The sequence below is a fragment of the Dermacentor variabilis genome, chromosome 1, assembly GCF_050947875.1.
Source record: "Dermacentor variabilis isolate Ectoservices chromosome 1, ASM5094787v1, whole genome shotgun sequence".
NCBI lineage: Eukaryota > Metazoa > Arthropoda > Arachnida > Ixodida > Ixodidae > Dermacentor > Dermacentor variabilis.
The window spans coordinates 148315058-148332962 of NC_134568.1; the positions used below are offsets into that span (position 1 = coordinate 148315058).

The 17905-nt window shown below is 42.2% G+C and overlaps 1 protein-coding gene across 4 annotated transcripts in view; it reads right to left on the reverse strand.

Moving 5' to 3' along the window:
* Positions 1 to 17704, reverse strand: part of LOC142586123 (vesicle-associated membrane protein 4-like) — a 32670-nt gene extending 14966 nt beyond the window's left edge. The window contains exons 1-6 of one of the 4 annotated variants that reach the window (XM_075697379.1): positions 17508 to 17701; positions 16977 to 17087; positions 12022 to 12100; positions 11348 to 11388; positions 6263 to 6316; positions 915 to 1015 (exon numbers count right to left, since the gene is read on the reverse strand). In XM_075697379.1, coding sequence (XP_075553494.1) covers positions 915 to 1015; positions 6263 to 6316; positions 11348 to 11388; positions 12022 to 12087 — 262 coding nt within the window. In that variant the 5' untranslated portion in view covers positions 12088 to 12100; positions 16977 to 17087; positions 17508 to 17701. Of the gene's footprint in view, positions 1 to 914; positions 1016 to 3678; positions 3902 to 6262; positions 6317 to 11347; positions 11389 to 12021; positions 12101 to 16976; positions 17088 to 17329; positions 17463 to 17507 lie in introns of those variants that run through there. The other 3 variants (XM_075697385.1, XM_075697394.1, XM_075697390.1) reach the window with 3 other exon arrangements.
* Positions 17705 to 17905: the final 201 nt, after the last annotated feature.

The window sequence follows — 17905 nt, forward strand, 5'->3', positions numbered from 1 at the left end:
CAGTTTCCATTTAGCATGCTAGACAGGTAAGGTCAAGTGGAGGTGTGTTCTAATTTGGAGGCATTATGTTTATTATAAAGCACTCCACTATCAAGGAGAATAGCACATTACAGTAAAACCTTGTTAAATGGGATTATATGCAACCAGAAGGAAATATCTCAATGAACCAAATTATCAAATGGACCAAGAAAACCTGAAACAAATGCTCGCTACATCAACATGCCCTTTTCTAAAGAAATCTGTTACCCACCGCAGAGAGACGCGGCCTTTCTGTACCGACGTGGGAGCGGCCCGCTACGTGTTGACGCACATTCCGAAGAACCAGAATAAAGTTTCACCATACCCTACCGTTCCCAAATTTCCCTTTAACCATATCTGCATGAAAACCGCAATTCTCATCTCATGACAGCTACAAGGGGTCACGGTGGCACAGGCCTCACAAATTCCTTTACAGCACAGCAGCAGCAGCAGCAGCAGCACAAGAAACGCTTTCACCTGAATAGATGTGCTTTTAAATAACATGCGCACCTCCTGATTATTTTGTGACCAGGGGACCAGCTGGCAAATTATTGTCAACTGCAATATTATAGTCGACTGCAATATAGCCAGAGGGTTTGACACCAGTGGATAGACCAGAGTAGAATCGCATTTCATAACTGACAGTTTCTGTAACATTTGCAGCATTGCATGCCTCACACTGAATCAAATTGAGTCCACAGCTTGCAGCAACCACTGCTGTGACCATAGCAAATACATTTCTTTCCTACCCCATCAGAATGCAGCTGTCATGGCTGGAAAACAAGGTCAAACTTTATCCACAGCAGTGAAACACCACAGCTACTAGGCAACTGTGGCAAGTGTTGCATTGGTACAAACAAGATGGAGAAGTTTCATGCAAAACGTTCTCATCATACCTGATTTTTCTTCAAGGTCTTCCAACCTTTCCCCTCGTTCCATAATTTTTTCAATATTGTCCTTCATGATGCCGGAGACTTCATCTACTTGAAATTGCACCCTGCAAAGGAAAGAACCAAATATTCAGAGGCATGTCCAAGATTTCCACCGAGAGTCTAGTGACATATCCATGCTGACAATGCCTCTTACTCTGTTTTGCAGCTTAAGTTCGCTGAGTTACATTAATAGACAGTTTTAGTATAGCGTACGCTATTCCATTGCGTACGCTAAAAAATAGCGGGTCGTCACTGCGCATGCGCGGAACGCTAAACGAAATAGCGGGTATAGCGGGCGTACGCAACGCAAACGAGTTAGCGTTAGCGTTTTTTCGGGGTTTGCGGAGTTTGCGGGAAACATGGCGGCGGTCCCGGCTGCCCGCTTCGAATTGAATTTGGCGTTGCTTTTGTAAAATGCACTTCGTTCGTAGCAAATGACTGTGTAAACGGCTTTCGCTTAGTCTCGGGCCGCTTCGACGACACAGTATTATGGATAACCTCGTGGTGTTTTCGAGATCGCTTCTCGTTTCGAACGAGTCGAAGCCTAACGCAAGAAACGTTCGAGATGTCAGCGCCCCCTATCGCTACAGGCGCGAAATAGCCGCAACGACGGCATATGGCCTCTGAGATCCGAAGATATCGCCGGCCAACTAAAATTGTAGAAAACGTGCGCTGCTTAGCGTACGCTATATACTAGCATATAGCGTACGCTATAGTTACGTACGCTAAACTAAAACTGTCTAATACTGAGCTACAGTTATAAGCTGCCATCAGCCACATTGCTGAGTGAATAAGCTCACTACAAAAACCGAAAGTAAAAGTGAACACTGCTGTCTCCTGAACCTACGTAACAGTGGCAAAAATTTTTTTAAAGTCTATGTCTCACCGATTTATCCGTGAACGCCAAAAACACACTGCAGGAAAGTCAACTTACACATCTGCGTAGAACAGTACAGTTTACATTCGCACTACTGTGCCAGCGTCGACTGGCCAGCCGGTCAATGTCTGATAACAGTGTGAAGCGACAAGCTCAGCAAGGGTAGAGCATGCACACAAAGTTCACTTGAAGCACACCTTGCATCTGCTAAGCAAGACACCAGCCTCTTTCTTTCTTTCTTTGTTTTTTATGTGCCAGAACCACTTGCTGATTATAAGGCACGCCATAGTGGAGGACTCCGGAAATTTCGACCACCTGTGGTTCTTTAACGTGCACCTAAACCTAAGTACACGGGTGTTTTCGCATTTCGCCCCCATCGAAATGCGTCCGCCGTGGTCGGGATTCGATCCCACGACCTCGTGCTCAGCAGCCCAACACCATAGCCACCAAGCAACCACGGCAGGTGACACCAACACTGCCCTGTCATGATTGACTGAGCTTCCCGGCTTATTGAAGACAGCAAGTGTGCATGAACACGCGCTCGCCCTAGGATCTGGAAAAAAAATCAAAGCCCCTTTCTTAAAGAAAGACGGTTGAACACCACACTACCCAGACGAACTGTATATATCTGCATTGCATTACGCGCGTCATGCAATGCATTCCTGGCCGTCACCATGGGTAGGCCGTGGGTGCAGCGCACGACAGAAGAGGCTGCCGTACGTGAACGTAAGTGCGGGTGCGATCGTGCCCATAAGGCCGAACCCTTGTATTGGCAATGGCATGCAGAAGGCATGTGGGAGACACTTGTGCAGTCGACATGCCTACTGGTCTTGTGATCATCAGCATGTACATCAGAGCGAACACGTCTCGTTGTGATGCGGAAACATTCCTGGCAGAAATCATGAAGACCTTAAAGCCACATAGTACGCCGATCCTCATGTGCTGTGACTTTAATATCGATGTGGCGAAAGAGCACGGCAAATGGATCAAGAGTTTCATGCTAGATCACTACTCGTTGAAACTGAAGACGCTACATAGACACACCAAGCAACACCATTCCGGCATCGATCTCACATTTGCAAACAGGCTGCATCACGTTATGATAGCAGAGCCTTTGACAGTCTACCACAGCGATCATAAGGCAATACTGTGCAAGTACAGAGTCTTCCGTGAAAGTGTGAGTGTGCATGTAATCAATGGCTACATGATCTAAAATAAAGGCTATGCAACTTCATGAAATGTGTATTCATTCAACTTCAACGTCCAAAAATACAATCTTAACAAGCAATCAAATCACATATGCACAGCATCGGGTCGCTCAGTATTTCTTGGGTTCGTTACGTGGTTGTTGGCTTAGGACTCTGATTCAGTTTGGATTGGGGGAAAGCTTCGTGTTCAACCATCTTTCTTTAAGAAAGGGGCTTTGATTTTTTTCTCCAATTATGGTAACAACAGGCCATTTCAGAGTACCTTGGAAGGGCATAAATAGTAATGTCAGTATGATGTAACATGTAAAACAACTTTTGTAATAACGCTAAAACGTTTCAAAATGACCAGTTCAATCTGGCAATAAAAACCTTCTGCATTAATTTACATAAAGGCCACTTGAAATATTGATTGATTGATTGATTGATTGATTGATTGATTGATTGATTGATTGATTGATTGATTGATTGATAAGGTTTAGGATCCTGAAGCAACATATGGACTACAAGAGATGCCATAGTGGAGAGTTCCAGATTAATATATACCATCTTGTGTTTGTTAAGATGAATCAAATGCTTGGTATACAAGTGTTGTTTGAATTCTAACCCCTTTTTTGAAATGCAGTTGCTGTGACCAGGAATCAAACTGGCAATCTTGTGGTCAGCTGCAAAATGCTACAGCCATTGAGTTGCTGCAGCTGGTACAGACTTTCTTGGCCATACTAACAGTCGGAAACAAAAAACGGGACCCATAACCTATACAATAAATTTTATTTGAGTGCTTCCTCCTTGTTGGACACATGCGCATGATCTGCAACATATCGCATCCATTCTTGTGTTTCACGTCATCAAACACACGTCTACAATCACTGTAAACAGAAATGCAAGAGTTTAATGATGCCTTCTCCAATACTCACAGTAGTAAAATTTAATTTGTATACAACACAATAAAAAAACTAAGGTTCCATGCACTGTGCGAATAGGTGTATGCGAAGCTTTAACGAGCTAGCAAGTCAGAATGGCACGTTAGGACTAGAGATGAGCTGCAGATTTCAGTGACTAATGCATTCTTCAGCCACCATGATGAACCATGCAGAGAGAGTGGAACTTTTATTCAGCATTAAAATGATTTGAATCACAAGACATAATGTAATTGACCCTGCAGAAACGTGCCGCAGCATGATGAGAGATGCACAGCGAATTTCAGCAACGAATGCATACTGTAACTTCTATATTTATCATCAGCTAGAAGATGCGCACGCTTAATTTTTACAAGTAAATTCTTGCTATGCTATGTGCCTAACACACCAGGCATCTCAAAGAGCTGACTTGCATGAAGGTAAATTCGTAAAGGTGTTTTATTCCACATTTTTAGGCATGTGCCCGTCGCCTAATGGTTAGAGCATCGGGTTTCTATGTTGGGGGAACCAGGTTTGAAACCAACCATCGAAAATGTAATTTATTATCATGTTGTATTATATATAGGCACATGTCCGTCACCCTCAAGGTCACCTAAACAGCCAGACAGAAACATACAAACCGCAATGTGGGGGGAAGAGCCAAAGAAAGCTATCAGATTAAAAAGTTGCTGCACACCTAACAGCATATAGCGAACCCATAAAAAGAGGTCTAAGAAATTACAGCATCCAAGAAACGTTCACCAAAGATCCAACTTTATTTAACCACCAGACAGCATCAATATAACACTGGCATTCGATTAAAAATCATCTAGCTTTTTCACAACAGGCATGCGCACCTGCCAAACAGTCAGTGATGGAAGTTGAGTTTAATGGTGCCACATGCAAAAAATGCATGTTCCTGGTGAAGCATATGCTCAGGTGCATGGTGAATGTTTAATAGCACAAACGTACGAAGGGCAAGATGAGAAAATGACACATGGGCAGAACGCACGTGTGCCACCCTCTCGTTCTGTCCTTCATCCGTTTGAGGTGTTAAAATGTTTACCACGATCCAGAACCACCTAGCCCACCAACAAACCATAACAATGTTCGAGTGCAATGGAGAATAGACCGGGGAGATCAACAAATGTTTCCAGGCAACAAATCCCACACATAATGCAGCACAGTAGCTTACACAAAAAATTTACGCATGTGTAGCTCACCAAAACTGGCAAGACCAACAAAATTGACAAAGAAACCCCTCGACATTCCAAAAATGCTCTTAAAATACAAAAATGCTCTTAAAATGTCCTTAAAAAAAAACAGCACACTTTAGCAATTACCCTGGCTCTGAGGTCATTTATAGTAACAGGCTCTCATAGCAGGCACTGCCACACCCAGAAGAATTCCTCCGCAATGTACACATCTTTGTATGCTACATTATTGCCAGCAGTAGCTTCTGTAATACATGCACCAATGCGCCCCTCTCAGAAGCTAAATGGCCCATAAAACTCCACACAAGTTGCCTAGCTCCATCACTGTGTTATACAGCAGTGATTGGTGCATCCGACTCTGAACTGCACATTGCTGCTGCAGGGGCACGAGTTCGATCCCCAGTGGCAGTGGTAACAGTTTGGTTTTTCTTCATAATATGGCCAGGGTGAAGCTGAGGATGAGGAGGTAGCCTGACAATGAAGGCGTAATAAAAAAAAACTGTGGTGACGATGATGATGATTTGAGTTTATTGGCACAAGGGCCAGATGAAAAAAAAAAGAGATCAGATCGGCAAGATAAACACAGCAAACATAGTTGCAAACTTTTAACTACTGCTGCATTAACATAATTACAGAATGCCGCTGTTTCACACAATGCAACTCAACTGCAAAAAATGAAAGCATTTAGATCAGTAGGTTTGCAAGATCGGCATCCCATGCAGGGGTTAGAAAAGGCTGGATGTAGGTACAGATTTCCAAACTACTAGTCACACTACTTACCTAAGCAGGAAGGACATAACTTTGAGATAGTTACCGTTTTCACAGATAAGGTATTTGACAAGGTACATACAGCCAGAACTTGAATGCCTGATGCGCTACCATCAAAATAACTCATTCAAAACATGGACACTTCCTTACTGAAAAGTCTTCAAAACTCAATTCAGTATGCCAGTTAACATCTGAAAGTGGGTGCCACACACATTGAAGCCTTGTTGCAAGATTTGTGCTTTCTTAACCCATTAAACCATGCTCCTGCACTGTATGCAGTGTCAGTGATATTTGCTAGATGAAGATGTCCTCAAAACAAAGCCTGCCTCACCAAACACCCCAAACTTACCTTCGTAGTTTTTTATCCTGGATGGTAAGAGTTTTCCCACTTGACGTTGGTCCCCTGAAAACAAACGTACGTCTGAGAATTTTGGCACCCACTGGACAGTAATATACACAAAAAGCAATTAAATGTTGTCTTAAATTTATAACTGTGCAATTAAGGACTTGAAACACATCTGCAGCTTTTAACAATCTTTTGCGAAACTGTATGCATACAGTTTCGCAGAAGCAGGCCTATCTCTTTTCCGAGATAAAGCTCAACCAGCACCTGTCCCAGAGGCTCACTCCAACACAGAGGTTCATTGATCAGCGTCATCCCCTTATAATCATAAACACACTTCCTCTACGATTTACTATGCTTAAGATTATAGAGTAGCCCACCACCTCTGAAGTATACCCTGTGATCCTTTATTAACCCTTCCAGTGTCACTAACTACTGGTACGTTTCTGCATTTCTGTCCCGCCATTTTTTTTTATTCTTTGTAATGTGAGGACCACACGAAGAGAGCATTTGCCATTATCTGTGTCATTTTTTTCAATTCTTCACAACCCAAAATAAACCGTCGTGTTCATTTTATAATATCCGAGAAAAAAAAAACAACACTGGGGGTGCATCACCTAAAGAACCTAACACTGAAAGAATTATAGGGCCCCTAAACTACTCCGAGCTCTAAAATTTGTTATGTGGTTGTAGCTGTGCGCCAGTAGATGCTAACATACAGCTGTGAGAATTCTTCAAAATGATGCTGTAATAGCAAGATTACAGGCATTTTATGAGCAACTACGTAGCCACCATGGTATCTCACATGCCTTTGCTAACCTCCACACTATCGCTTTCTCCTCCTCACCGCCTACTCTCACCAACTCCATGCTGTGTAGTGAAAGCTACGGGCTCCATCAGCACACAAGAAGAAAGGTTCCTCCATAGTCCACCCCCAATTGCCATCTATCACATGCTAAAACTGCATGTAACGAAAACATGTAATACTATTATTGCTTACATCTTTGCAACTGCACTACCCATGCACCTTACTTTGGCATCGTTGTGTAATGCAAAGAAACCATTACTCAATGATGCATGGGTCACATGCAGAGATGGCGTAGCTACCATTTCGTGCAAGATGCAATCGGCGTTAAATTTAGCCTCTCACTTGGCGTTCAGAGAGGCATTTCTCAGCAGTACCTTTGTCAATCCGAGAGGGAGTGGTCGTGTTTGAGAGCACTCACCTCTGCCATAGTAGGTACAATTCATGAGACTCAAAAACCTGTGCTCATCAGATGTTATAAGACTTAAAAGTGGGCAAATGGTCACAGAAATTTGAGAGACCCTTGGCTATGGCGCCCCCTTATTTCACAGATTGGATCCAGAAATAGAGCAAACAGACTTGGGCAGCAAGATAGAGGGATGCCATTTCGCACCCACCACCTTCGACCACGGCAGCCTCACTATGAATAGGGGCGAGCTCGATTGAAAAATTAAAGCGTAGGACCCCTGCGAAGTGTATCATAAGTTAAGCCTGTAAGCTTTGTAATGCATGCATAAATGTGACTTGTGTATTTGGTTACGTCATTTCTGCACTTTAGTGCCCCTATACCCCCACCGCATGCACAAGATGTTTCACGTACACCATTGCGGCTGCATCCCTCATACAGCCTACTTGATCATTTAGAATTCGTGGCTGCTCCACAGTACATAGCGCTACCACATTTACCAAAGATGACCATCGCAGTATTCTGTACCTGATGCATGTTTATTTATTTAGCATAAATTCAGCAATTTGCAGCCAAACATGGGACACTCACTTAGAATTGGAGAAGGGCAAGAAAATAATATCGCATTCCTTATAGTTTGAGATATAGACTGTAGAAAACAGCCTTGTAGTCTTCACAGGCACTTCCCAGACAGCACGTTACAGACAGATAGATAGATCAAAAACCTAGCTGATCATTTTTGAACAATGAAAACTGGGTGCATGCAACTGAGAAAAAAGCTTGTAAAGAACGAAAATTTAGACTGTCTTACATTCCACTCATTTTAACTCCTTCCTGCATATGTAAAATGTGCCATGAGCACTTCATATGGCATCAAGTGATAGCAACGGGCTGCAAAAACTCGTGCTGCACATCAGTGCCTTAAAGGGACACTAAAGTGAAAAATGATTTCTTCTGCATCAGTAAATCACCGTTCTACAACACCAAAAACACCCCTCTTAGAACGATAAGACGTTTGGTAAGCCAGAAAAAGTGCAAGAACGAAATACAGGTGGCGGCGCCTTCTTAAGTTCCCGCACCTGGGGGCTGTGACGTCTTGGATTTTGATGGCAGCTTCTAGGGCCTATTAATTATATATAGCAGTACAGATTGACTACATTGTGTTCTAAAGGAACCAAATATTAAACATGGCAAGTTTCGGGAACCTTTATTCAGCCAACGCGAACCAAATGCGAAAACATACTTTGGAATCCCTGACATCACGCTGACGTACCGGCGCTGGGGTTTCGGTGCGAAATTCATATACTGATACTTGGACCTTCATTTTCTCATTTAATAATCAAACTATTTTTTTTAAATGAATGCCTGCAGGGTTCTCAAACAATGCTTCATTAGTCTAAGCTGATTTACTGTTTCACTTTAGTGTCCCTTTAAGGGCACCTCGCCAGGCCCCGTAAGAAATTTTGGTTATACATCGGGAGCTGTAAAGCGCCATCTAAGGAGCCTTCTGCAGCAAGAATTTTTTAAGGGTTTCGTAACAGCAGAGAGAACTGAAATGCTGTGAGGTGATGGTGCAAGAAGGTGACCTACCGTCCCCACAGCTGAATCTCTCCTCCATTACCTAGACCAGGGCCGCTATCTCGTATGCGTCCGAAAAGCCGACGCTCCGTTTCGTCTCACACGATTGTCCTGGCCGCGCCAGTATCGTGGCCTAAGGCAATCTAGGCCAATCACGTGAGGCGAAACCAAACGTCGGCTTTTCGAACGTGCACAAGATAGCGCCTCTGCACTCGCAAGCTGAGAGGGTGATGCCACAAGTGGCATGCCCCTGCTTTCTCCCGTATCACAGCAGAGGACTCACGTGACATTTACATCCCAATCCCCGCCTTCTTTCCTTCTTTTCTGCACAGCACATTTTCAGCAGCCCTTCTGCCCACACTGCATTTCGAAGGAGTTCTCAAGTTGTTCACACTGCTGCTGGTTATTTGTATGTAACATGAAGGTCATAGCTGTGATGATGACTCCACTGGCACGGAGAGTAGTTTCTCCAAGAAGAACAGTGCATAGACTTTGGTTTGAATTTCTAGCTGTCTTTGCAACATACATCAGGATAATAATTTGCCAACACAATCGCCACTGCATAATCAATGCACCACACTTGTCTGCTTCCAATGGCCAAACATGGGGAGGGAATATTAAAAATGTTGGATGCAATGTGGACATGTAGGTTGTCATATGAAGACAATCTATTTTTTAATTAAAAAGCAATTTTTAGAAGTTTCTAGTAGTAAATAGGAACCTTTTCTTAGATGCTTGTTGTACATAAGACGGATCTATGCCACATGGCACAAATCTCATATACATTAAATTTCTCAAAAGAGCCTTCCAATGCTGTTCCCACAGTGCCAATTATGATTCAAATCAATTGATAATGTAACCTGAGGGCATATTTTTAAAACACTTCGGAAATTAGCACATGAGATTGGCAGTTATTCAATCAAGAATTTTCACAACACAAACAAACAAAAGGCTGCTCACAACTAAACTTTCTGCACCATCCCTTACTCTCTTCATTCACCCATTGACACCACCATTTGCAACAGTACCAAGTACCAATCGCACATACATAAGAGAAAATTGACACCACTATGGTTGCCTCTGCATCCAAACACTTAAAAAGAACCAGCATCAGCACTCTGAAAACATAAAACTGCAAAAGAATCATTGAGTAGATTGTTTCTCAGAGCTGATTTCCTTTTGCTCTCTGTAATCTCAAACCTGCTTATTTCAACTATTGCACATGCCCAATGCACTATTTATTTGTCCAATGATGACTCCCAAAAAGGCTAGGCTTTGTGGTTACCCATTTCAGCGAGCTTTCCAACTCCTCATAATAAAAAAAAAATTATGTCTATACATGCAGGTCACATTATCAGAGAGGTTCATCGATTAACCTTGCAGAAAAGCGACTAGAAGTGGGAAGTAGACACTTCCCACTTCTAGTCCCACTTCCCCCTTTAGGGCATCACTTCTATATAGCCAAGCATTTTTCTCACAGGCATGAAAGAATTTGAAAAGCTTAAAAGAAAAAGTGTAACATATGTCCCTACATAGAAGCTGATTAGAAACATTGCTGACACAGTCTGGGTTTACCCAATAGTGAGAGGCACCACAGATGGCATTGCTTCCTTTACAGTGGTGCTGAAGCCGTCGCTCTGTGCGTTGATTGCAGTCAGCCCAAGTGCTTTGAGTTATTGGAGAGATTGAAACAATAAATACTTTGATATTGGTGCTACAACAAACACTGACAGCATAAACAACCACTCTACCCCGACAACAAAACATAAGCAGCAACTTAATTTGAGTTCGAGAGCCCATTCAACTGCAGTACATTTAAATGCAGCTGTAAGCATTCTCCTTTTAAGTTTTCTTGAGTATGCTAATTTGAAAGATGCTGGAGAAACACCAGACTAATTACTTCTTATACTTTTACCTTGGAAGAACAACCACTAAGGTACATTTTGATATGCCACTAATGTGTTATGGCTACTAGTTCTTACAGTAAAAATTGCATCAAAGCATTTTCAAAATCGGTGCTCTCTCCTATGGCAGGGAGAGTATTTAGTAAAACTATTTTTCCTGAAGGAATGTGCTCAGACCCCTAAGGCACAAATGTGAATATACTAACACATGCACAGACATGTTGTTAGCAGCTGCAGGTTCAAGTCAATTTCTGCAAAATTCTGCATACTCCCTTTTCAGTACAAAGATTTTCAAATATAGTATGATTAGGGCTTTCAGTATAAATGCATTGTCCATCAGACAAGGCTTTAATCATGCAGTAATTCAATATTATGAAGATCAAATAGGGTGTACATACTTAAGGAAAAAATCTTCATCTTCATCTTGCAAAAGCTTTTCCTGCACAAGAAGGCACATGAATGACATCTATTTATATAATGCAACTACAAATGAAAAGCACATATTCCCTACTCCTCCCCTTTAAGTGTCAGTAATTCCGTCCATTGAAAATTTAGTTTCATCACATTTCTTGCATCTGCAGAATCATGAAAAGCACAAAGCTGCAGAACTGATTAAGAATTTTCAATTCTTCTGTAAGTGTTTTCAATTTTACAGAATATGGGCTCCATGCAAGAACTCTCTGCAGGAACTTCAGATATGCGAACATCAACTATATCAAGCCCAGCATACTTGGAAAGCACCAATCTAGCTGTTTGAAGACTACGTCTGACGTAAAGCAGTGTGAAAAACAATGAAAGATGTGAACCTGCAACATGATGGCATACTGACACTGAAAGCAAGGATTGAGCCATGTACCTTCCAACTCATTTTACTAAAACACTTCACATGTATTCTGAAACTTGTGGCACATATCCCATTAGAAGTCTTTCAAGATGTATATGACACATATTAAATATCATTATTTTGACAGTGCTTTTGCTTCTGATGCACTACCTTGGCATGCGGAATTGTGCACACAGTGCCTGCAGGGGTTAAGTACAATGGCACCAAATGCAAAGAAAGTGAGCTTGCCTTTTCAGGTTCAGCAGCCTCTGTGACATCTTCCTCAGAAAGATACCTTCTAAACTTTGGCGGCATTCTTACTGCTCTCCTGAGGTTAAAGGTGCAAACAGACACAGAACAGTCAAAACACACAAAGAAAGCGAACAAAAGGCTTTAAGTAATAAACTACACCTTTTTGCAAATTAGTATGAGCAGCCTGAACACTGCAGACAACTCACTGGCATCCAGAAGAAAGGATCCCAAGCCAGTAACGTTTTCACCCAGCTTGCAGAGTTAACTACTCAAAGCATTATAACTAGGGGTGTGCGAATATTCGAAATTTCGAATACGAATAGAATATTTTCCTTATTCGAAGCGTATTGGATTCGAGAAATTCCCGAATATTCGAAGAGGGCCGAATAACGGTAGAAACGGCGAATATTCTGACAGATGAAATAATTGAGCAAGTAACGAATTATATGCTTGCTTCGCATTCTCCTCAGAACATGTTTATTCGCTGAGAACTTCGCATGACCGGCTCATTATCTGTATGCTCCGTTTCAGTCTATCTGCATGACGCCCGTGAGACACGATCAGTTTCAGTTTCTTTTTACCAAGCTTTATACTATGGCTCTTTCATAACCATATATGATGTCATTTAGGGCTCTGTAACGATATGCGACAAAATATGTATCCCAAACGTGTTACCTGACAATCTTTAGATGTTTGGAAATTAAAAAGAAAAAATATATGTCCAAGGAGAATGTTGCATCGCCATCGACGACTCCCGCCTTGTATTCCCGCTTTTCTCATGTAATCGTCGGCTCTTTGCTACCTGCTGCGCTGCTTCTCCGTGAGACAAATGCAAAATACACTAACTTCGCCACTGCGCTATTCGCAACTATCTCAGTGCTGATACAGCCCTCGATCAGGCGTGTTCTCCAAGAATGGCATCAACTGCAGATGACGAGCCACCGAGCAAGCAAGAAAAGAAAGCCGGAAGAAGCCTCCTTTGGCGGCACTACACAAAGCTCTCGCCGTCGACAGCTCGGTGCAAGTCGTGAGAACATGCTCTTAAAATGCCAAAGGGAGCAACCACTACTATTCAAAATCACATGAAATAGCACCCTTTGTTGATGGAAGGGTACAAAAAAAGAGGCCGCCGCAAACACTCCGTTGAAGAATCAACAGACACTGGATGATATACTTCAGCAGAGGCAGCAGTCATTGTCTATATAAGAAGAAAGAAAATGCACTTCACCAGAATGTGGCAGCCATTCATTTCTTCACCATTTCTGCCAGATAAGCTCAAAGCACTGGTCAAAGCAGCTGTACAGTCGTGATACAGTCAGCCATCTCGAACAAAATTGTCGCGTGTGCTCGTCCCGCGCATGCACAACGACACAAGAGTAAAGGTACGACATAAGCTGCGAAAAGCACTTGAACACGGAACAAGTACTCTCGCTATTGCGAGCGTTATATGGACGTCGCTTGCCAATGAGGGTTTTGCAAGCCCCACGCGTCATTTTCCTGCGGTGAAGTTCGACATGAAAAAGTTCACTTTGAACATGCGACATATGCCGGAGAGTCGCACGGCTGTGAACATAGCTACGTCATTGGAGCAGCTATGCACCGACTGGGAGATACCAATCGACTGCGTGAAGTACATCGTGACGAACAGCGGCCGCAATATCCGAGATGCTGCGATATCCGAGCGCCTGCCAGGAGACTGCCTTGGCTCCAGCGAGCCTGCTTTGCGCACACTCTGCACCTAGTAATCAGCAATAAAATGTTGTGTACTCCGGCAATCAATAGACTCTGCAAGAAGGTGAAAGCGATTGTAGGGCACTACAAGCATAGCCCTAGTGCACAGAAAAGACTGAACAATCTGCAGACGTAGCTGAACAAAGAGAAGCTCTATGTTGCGCAGGTTGTTGACACAGATGGAACAGTCAGTACCTCATGCAAGGCTCCTTGAACTCTAAGAGTCCATCAGACTTGAGCTTACCCTTTCGGACACGAGCGTAGATACATTCAACTCTGCAAAGTGAAGAGATGCAGTGGAGTTTTTGGAGGCATTGAAGACCTTATTTGACACAACTGTGACCTTAAGTGCTGAAAAGTACCCCTCATTCTCATGTCAAATTCCAATTATTTTGGAATGCTGCATTGCCTCGAAGATTGCAAAGGCCACTCAGCGTTTGCTAACAATCTCGCAAAATGTATCAAGACTCGTTTTGCTGAGTGCGAATTTGACGAAGTGGCCAACCTGGCCATGTTTCTTGATCCACGCTTTAAGGACACAGTTCATCAGGTGTCTGGTTAGATGATCTGGCTGAAAGACATTGTAACAAGGGAGCTCCACACAGCTGGCGTAGAACCCAGTGAGGACACTGCCATGCCAGCATCGAGTTCGTGTCCGCTGGTGGTATCCACTATATGGAAAAGTTTTGACGGTCTAGTGATGAACAAGGAAAACGCACATTTGGCATCTGCCTCTGAGAAGGAAGTTACAGACTATACGGTAAAGCATCTTGTCGAAAGGGGGCAAGGATCCTTGTGAATGGTGGCAGTCCATTGGCCATTTCACGTACCCGCTTTTAAGTACACTCGCCCAGAAGTACTTCGCCATCACTGCCACCTCAGTTCCAAGTGAAAGCCTTTTCTACCATTTGAAATGTTGTGACAGTGCATACAGAGCGTTTACTTTCTGAACATGTTGAGCAGTTAATTTTCCTTCATGATAATCACTAAAAAGTGCATTACTTGACTGAGAGCATTACCTGTCATTACCTGAGCGCATTATCTATAATGAGTCTCTTTTTAACCTGCAGCAGCCTTGTAAAATGCAATATTACTTTTAACAAGGGTTATAAAGCTATTGTTACCACATTTTTCAACTCTTTAATACTACGTACATATTCTATATTCGATTCGATATTCGAAGACAGTTTTTTGCCTTATTCGTATTCGATTCGTATTTGAAAATTTCAATATTCGCACACCCCTAATTATAATCATTATGTACAGGTGGAGACAAAGCTATGCAGGATCTGCAAGCACTTGCCAAACTGCATTCTTGCACTGTCTGATGAAGCAAGCGCCAAGTGTCCAGACGTGGCATTGCACATGCGCTCCCTTTCATGGTTCATGCATCAGCCAATACACAATACAAGGCACTTGCTTCTTCAGGGGTACAAGAATGCCATTTCGCACATGCTCACAGATCCCACAAAACTTTGCCCCCACCTGCACTGCACCATATGTAAAAATCTAAAGCCAAAGGAAAACAACAATAGACTAATGTACAGGCATATACTTTCACAGAATGATGACATGACTAAGGGTGTGTGAATATTTGAAACTTTCGAATAATGAATCAAATAGTGTCCCATTCGATTTGGTCTTTGAATCGAATAGTCCACACTAGTAAATGCAAGTATTTAGCAAATATTCAAAACGTCAAATGCTCCCAATTAAGCATAAAATTGGAGCAAGAAAGTATGATAAATGTTCACACCAACGGGCATAGTATACATATAACATAAGAACATGTGTAGTGGCATAGGCTACATTGCTTAGGTAGACATAATATACAGGCTATACAGCGATCATTCACACTCTCTGAAGATTCCTGTGCATGTGAAAGAACTGCTTGTTTGCTACTAATGCGCCATTCGTGCTTTTAATAAACAACGCCTCATAACATACCATGTAATGACAGAAACTTGCTAACTTTAAGAATGGTAGAATGCAAACATTGTTTTATATTAATTGTGATAAAGGCTGGCCATTACTTTAAATCCTTTTGGTACTCGATTCACTGCTGGCACTATTCGATTCGTAGTCAATTCAGTCTAAAAAATCACTATTCGCACACCCCTAGCCATGACAACTGGGAACACCACCTTAAAATTGCAATAAGGATTGCATAAAATTGGCTCCCTTAACTAAAATTGGCTCCCTTAATTAAAATTTGGCTCCCTTAACTAAAATTGGCTCCCTTAACTAAATGCGCTGCACATACCTATTGAAGAATGTTTAAAGCATAGCCAATAACATGCTGTACATTTAATGCTATTAATGAAACCACCCACAGCTAAACATTTTAAGCCGTCTTTCCCATGAAAGGGAAAATACAAAGATGAATGTTTCCTCAAATGCAAAATTTTATGACAAACCCATATGGGTTTCCTTTGTAGCTTCATGCTACATTTGGATGGATGACAGTTTTCCCTTTCATGACACCTTCCCCACCATGCAGGATTCCACAGAACGTATGTCTCTCCCATGTTGCTTACACAGCACAGTGGATGCCTTTATCATAATAATATGAGACATAAAACGTCACTTCACTGCATACTGCGATGTGGCTCAAACTATCAATACTTCATAACCCCAGCATGGATCATTCACAAACTAAAAATTGCAACGCTACGCTTTCTCAAGAAAGCACACAAACTTCGCATGCATGTGAGAGGCCGCAACACAAAACTAGGCACAATGAAGTGTTGGGATATCAAAACCGGCAGTATGTATACAATGAGCTGTACAGAAAGTATACTGCATGCAATGTGCAGCTTCAACAACCTACAATACTGTGATAAAAGCAAATACAGGTCACCAAATGCCGAGCATATCAAATGGAGGTAATTCAGCTAAATTTCATTATCCCAGCTGAGCAAAACTACCGCTATACAATTTGCAGTAAAAGATCTGTATGCTCATCCACTACCCACGCATAATCTCATGAAAGGCCATAAGTGATCAACACGAATTTGCTTATTCAAAATTTAACTCTAACTCGAAATGTCAAGCTTATAGTGGCATTTGTTACACGAATTGTGTGTGTATATGAAAAACTACATACATTTTCGCAATTTTTTACACACTGAAATTTAGATGGTATTATAGTACAGACAGCAGTCGTGATAGACCTTGCGCACCTGTCTGCCTGTTTTCAAAATAGCTTGGTCACTACTTACTTTACTTTTGCGGCGTTATGGCATACACAACTTTCCTCGCAGATAACTTTTCATCTCGCTACAGTCAACACCACGGCCTTCCTATTCCGCCTTTCAGCTTGAGCAGGTAATCTGTGGGAAATGAAGAGGGTATGGTTCATTTGTTTTGGCATAAATTTTCCTCACATATTCATCATGACAGTTACTCGCATTCCTTCACTCCAAGTCTGACTCACAATTAACAATACATTAGCTGTTTCATTATCACAGAAGAAGAGACAGTATTCAATCTGCTTGTTTTGTGTGGAAAACCTGTGTATATGCAGAGCGCATGCGGATTAGCGAAAATGCATAGCAATACTACATGTGCTCACTATTAGAAGTACAAGCTAAAAGCTATATCAATGGATATGACGTTGACAAGACGGTGCCACATCTTCACTGCACGAATAGGTCATAAAACATGCAGCCTATCACGCCAGCAAGTGGTAACAGCTGCCCAACTATTCTGTCGACTCCCTTTAAATCACGTGGCGCAACAACATTACTCACCACGATGTGCAAATTTTCGACTTCACATACCAAGATCTTCCCAAGAAAGCGCTCTCCACTAAGGAAACAGAACAAATTACAACACCCACTTATTTTCCCTCTTTTTTTGACATCATTCTGCTCTACACCACGGCGTCCCGCACGACGTGCGCTACGTAGGTAGTTCGGTTGCTGTCAACCATAGAACGAGAGAACGAGTGTCCCCCATGCGGTGACTTTCAGTTTCGCTTTCGAATTTGCTTTTTAAAAAATGAATGTATCTGGACACCGTTGTCAACTCTTTATGAATAGTTTTATTCTTTTTCCACAGCATGGTTAACTAGAAGCACCTTACCAGTCGTTGGCAGGCGCACGTATTTGATTTAGTAATTTTATTTTAGCAATCTTTAAGCAAGGGT